This window comes from Dermacentor albipictus, chromosome 10 (assembly GCF_038994185.2).
Source record: "Dermacentor albipictus isolate Rhodes 1998 colony chromosome 10, USDA_Dalb.pri_finalv2, whole genome shotgun sequence".
Lineage (NCBI taxonomy): Eukaryota > Metazoa > Arthropoda > Arachnida > Ixodida > Ixodidae > Dermacentor > Dermacentor albipictus.
The window spans coordinates 58936337-58939758 of NC_091830.1; the positions used below are offsets into that span (position 1 = coordinate 58936337).

The window sequence follows — 3422 nt, forward strand, 5'->3', positions numbered from 1 at the left end:
TTATATACGTTCCCTTCGGATATACATTAGCATAAAATATACATTCAGCATAATACTACGACCTTCTTTCAGTCATTATTGTTTCACAGAAACAAAACTACAGCCATTTCTTATCCTTGGCCTCCAACTCTTACCGACGCGAATAATAAACTCGAGCGCCACGTGACGTAAATATGTCAGTTTATTAAACGGGCATTTAAGGCCAATGGGCTGCCTCCCTCGTACGATGCGGTAGCAAATCAAATTGCGTCACAAGACAGCGCTGGCAACCGTGCAAGAGCGTGCCCGTTGCTGAATGGTGATACAGACAAATCATTTCTTCGTCGAAGGATTAGGACTAAACGGCCAGGAAGTGGGCCCATTGTTGTCCCGGCTCGGATCGTCACGCCGCCGTGTCGGGTCCTTTCCTTGCAGCTTTGCTGCGTGCTGCTGTGGCTGCGCTCTGCTCGAAGGACCAGCGGTTGCCAAGACTGGCGTAACGGTGGTCTCCGATACCGAGGGCTCAGAACAACTGCTCGGCACTGTAGTCTGGCTGCTGCCCACCTGCACCTCTCTGACGGAATCTCTGCTCGCCGTCTCGGAGACTACCCCGGAAGCGAGCGCCGTACTTGTGGATTTAAAAGCCGGGCTGCTCGCTGTTCTGGACGCCTCCTGTTTTGTCTCAGGCGAAACGGCATCCGCGCCAGTATCAGGACCCGTCACGACCGGCTTGGCCCTCGATTTCTTGTCCGAGCGCTTTTTTGCTTTGCGGAACTGGATCTCGGTGTCTTCCTTGGTCTGCCCTTTAGAACTGCGCCTGCCACTTTGACGCCGCCCATGACGACCCGATGTCCCTGCGGCCTGCGATGCCGAAATCGCCAGTGACGGACTCTGCGCGGAACCTTCGGTACTAGTGCTGTCCAGCACCGATCGCCTCGACGTGCCCAACGCCTGCGACGTGTTCTCGAAAGTGAATGACACTGGAGGGCACCTTTTGTGCCGCTTCTTGTGTCGCTTTACATGGCGTTTTCCCCATTTCACAGAGTTGGTCTTCTTTCGGGGCTTTCCTACAGTCTCGTCGGTTGAGGTGGCTTGCCCCAAGTCGTCGCTCTCGTGGATGGTGGTGCCGATGGAAATTGACGATACTGATGGCGTAGCGGCTTCTGTTGGCCTGTTTTTTTGGTCTTCCTCGGAAACCGACATACGTATCCCCGTCTCGGCGCGTTGTGGCGGTTCGGAACTTTTCCATATCTGTTGACTCTCAGTGTGAGCCCTGACATCTTGATTGGACCCTTCAGATTCTGGGTGCAACCCAAAAGTTCCACTTGCCGAGGCCTGCACGTTGCCAGGAGCGCGTTGTACCTCCGCGGATCTTTCAGCGAGTGGCAAAGCAGAGTCCTTTTCGGAGGCTTCTTTAATCTCGGCTCTAGTTTCGACAACTATTGGACGACGCTTAGCCTCCACGTCTTGACCTTCTATCTGCGTCCTGGCCCCACCTGACAGACATTCGGTCGACAGCGCGCTGTTGTTCCTCGTCGTTTCTCCGCTTCTGGCGGCAGGTGTTCCTACTCCAGTGGCGTCTAGGCCACTCGCGTACTCCAAGGGCTTTTGTCTATCATGAGAACGCTTTGACTTCTTCCCTTTCAAAGTTTCACTGACCGTCTTGAGTTGTCCCGAATCGCCATTTGCTTCTGTTATTTTCTTTTTTGATGCCTTCAGGGGCGAGGTGGGTACTTCATTTTGTCGTGACGAGGAGTTCTGGATATCTGTGTCAGGTGGCGAGATCTGCATCGAAAGTGTGCTGCTGTCTTTGGAGCGGTCTAGATTTGATGCCTCGAGTAACGCCCTGGCTTGTGTCTTTCCGACGGCTGATTTCATAGTTCTGCCTTCCATCGCAGTGATATCCTGAGAATCTGATATTGGGCCATCTACTACCGATCTAGCAGCCAACCGGATCTGTGCAGGCTGAAACTCCGTCTGCGATTCCAACTGAGAACTGGCGCTAAGTGATTGAGAGGACCTTGCCTTCTCTGCGTGAGTGGCCCTAAACTTCCAAAGACTGTCGTTGTCCGGCAGAAGCTCGTCAGGGGTGATCGTATGAGCAGGCTTGCCGCCTCGGCGAAGGTCTCCCATCGGTTTCGGCTGAAGGCTGCTGTCTTCCGAAAGCGAAGGAGTAGCGATTTTCATGCGGCCGTGTATGGCCCTGAACTTATAGACGCTGTCGTTGTCTGGTAGAAGCTCGTCGGGGGTGATCGTCTGGGCAGGCTTGCCGCCTCGGCGAAGGTCTCCCATCGGTTCCGGCTGAAGGCTGCTGTCTTCCGAAAGCGAAGGATTAGCGATTGTCATGCGGCCGTGTATAGCCCTGAACTTATAGACGCTGTCGTTGTCTGGTAGAAGGTCTTGAGGAACGATCACGTGGCCACTAGCGACACCTCGGTCGAGGTCAGTCACCGAGTCCGACGAATCACTCGTGACGCATGGTGGCGGCGAACGGCTCACCGTCTTGCGGCCATGGATCGCCCTGAACCTGCGGAGGCTGTCGTTGTCGTCCATAAGTTCGGCCGGGCCTACAGCCGGCCCGCGACCTGCACCGTCATCAGCGGCACCCTCTTTGGCGCCTTCGCTCATCTCTGGAGAGAGCTCCCCGCTTGCAGGAGTAGGAGAGCTCGCAGCATCCGCAATGATTACTCGAGGCTTCTCGGAATCTTCTATTTCAGTCAGCGGCGTGCCGGTACCATGGAGCGTCTGGCGCACACTCGAGGACATGAGAAGAGAGGACCGCCGGCGGCTGCGACGACGCTTGGCAGACCTGCGACCGCTGGTGCCTTCGAGAAACTGCTTGCGGGCTTCGCGTATCTTCTTGGTGCGTTCGGCCTGCCGTCGGCTTCGCCGCATCTGCGTGTACACGTCCCCCTGAAAGGCCAGTTCATTCTCCTCGGACGAGCTGGGAGAAGAGGAAGTGTCGCCCGGCACGAAGTACGCCCTGCCCTGTGCCTCGTCGCTGGTGGGGACGGTTTCGTCCGTCAGTTGCAGCGCCGATGTCTCTCCCTCCGGGACGTCTGGTTCGGCGGTGCACGAGCGGCGACGGCGAGCGGCGAGGGCGTCGCCGATGGTTTTGGAGAGACGTCTCACTGGCCGGAAGAGGGTGCTCATGGCGCCCGAATCCCAGAGCTGGACCAGCACCGTACCGTATTTCTCGTAGAAGAGCGCAGGGTGCAAGGTCCATGCCATTCCAGCCATGGCTGTGGTATTGAGGGATCCTTATTCTTCGACCCCTGACGCGGCTCGTTCTGCGTGAGGCGATAATGATGATGATGTTTCCAGACATCGGCAGATACCCACAATGGGACCTTCGTGGTACGAAGGGAACGTGATGGTAATGGGGCTGTTTTCTTTTGAAAACAGCCCCCTTGCAGTATTTTATGGGGTGTACGTTAAAGAGC

The 3422-nt window shown here is 56.1% G+C and overlaps 1 protein-coding gene across 1 annotated transcript; it reads right to left on the reverse strand.

Annotated features, from left to right (window-relative positions):
- Positions 1-312: 312 nt before the first annotated feature.
- Positions 313-3219, reverse strand: LOC135912141 (streptococcal hemagglutinin-like). The gene has a single exon (XM_065444530.1). The coding sequence runs from the start codon at positions 3217-3219 to the stop codon at positions 313-315; it is 2907 nt and encodes a 968-aa protein (XP_065300602.1).
- Between the last annotated feature and the right edge of the window lie 203 nt (positions 3220-3422).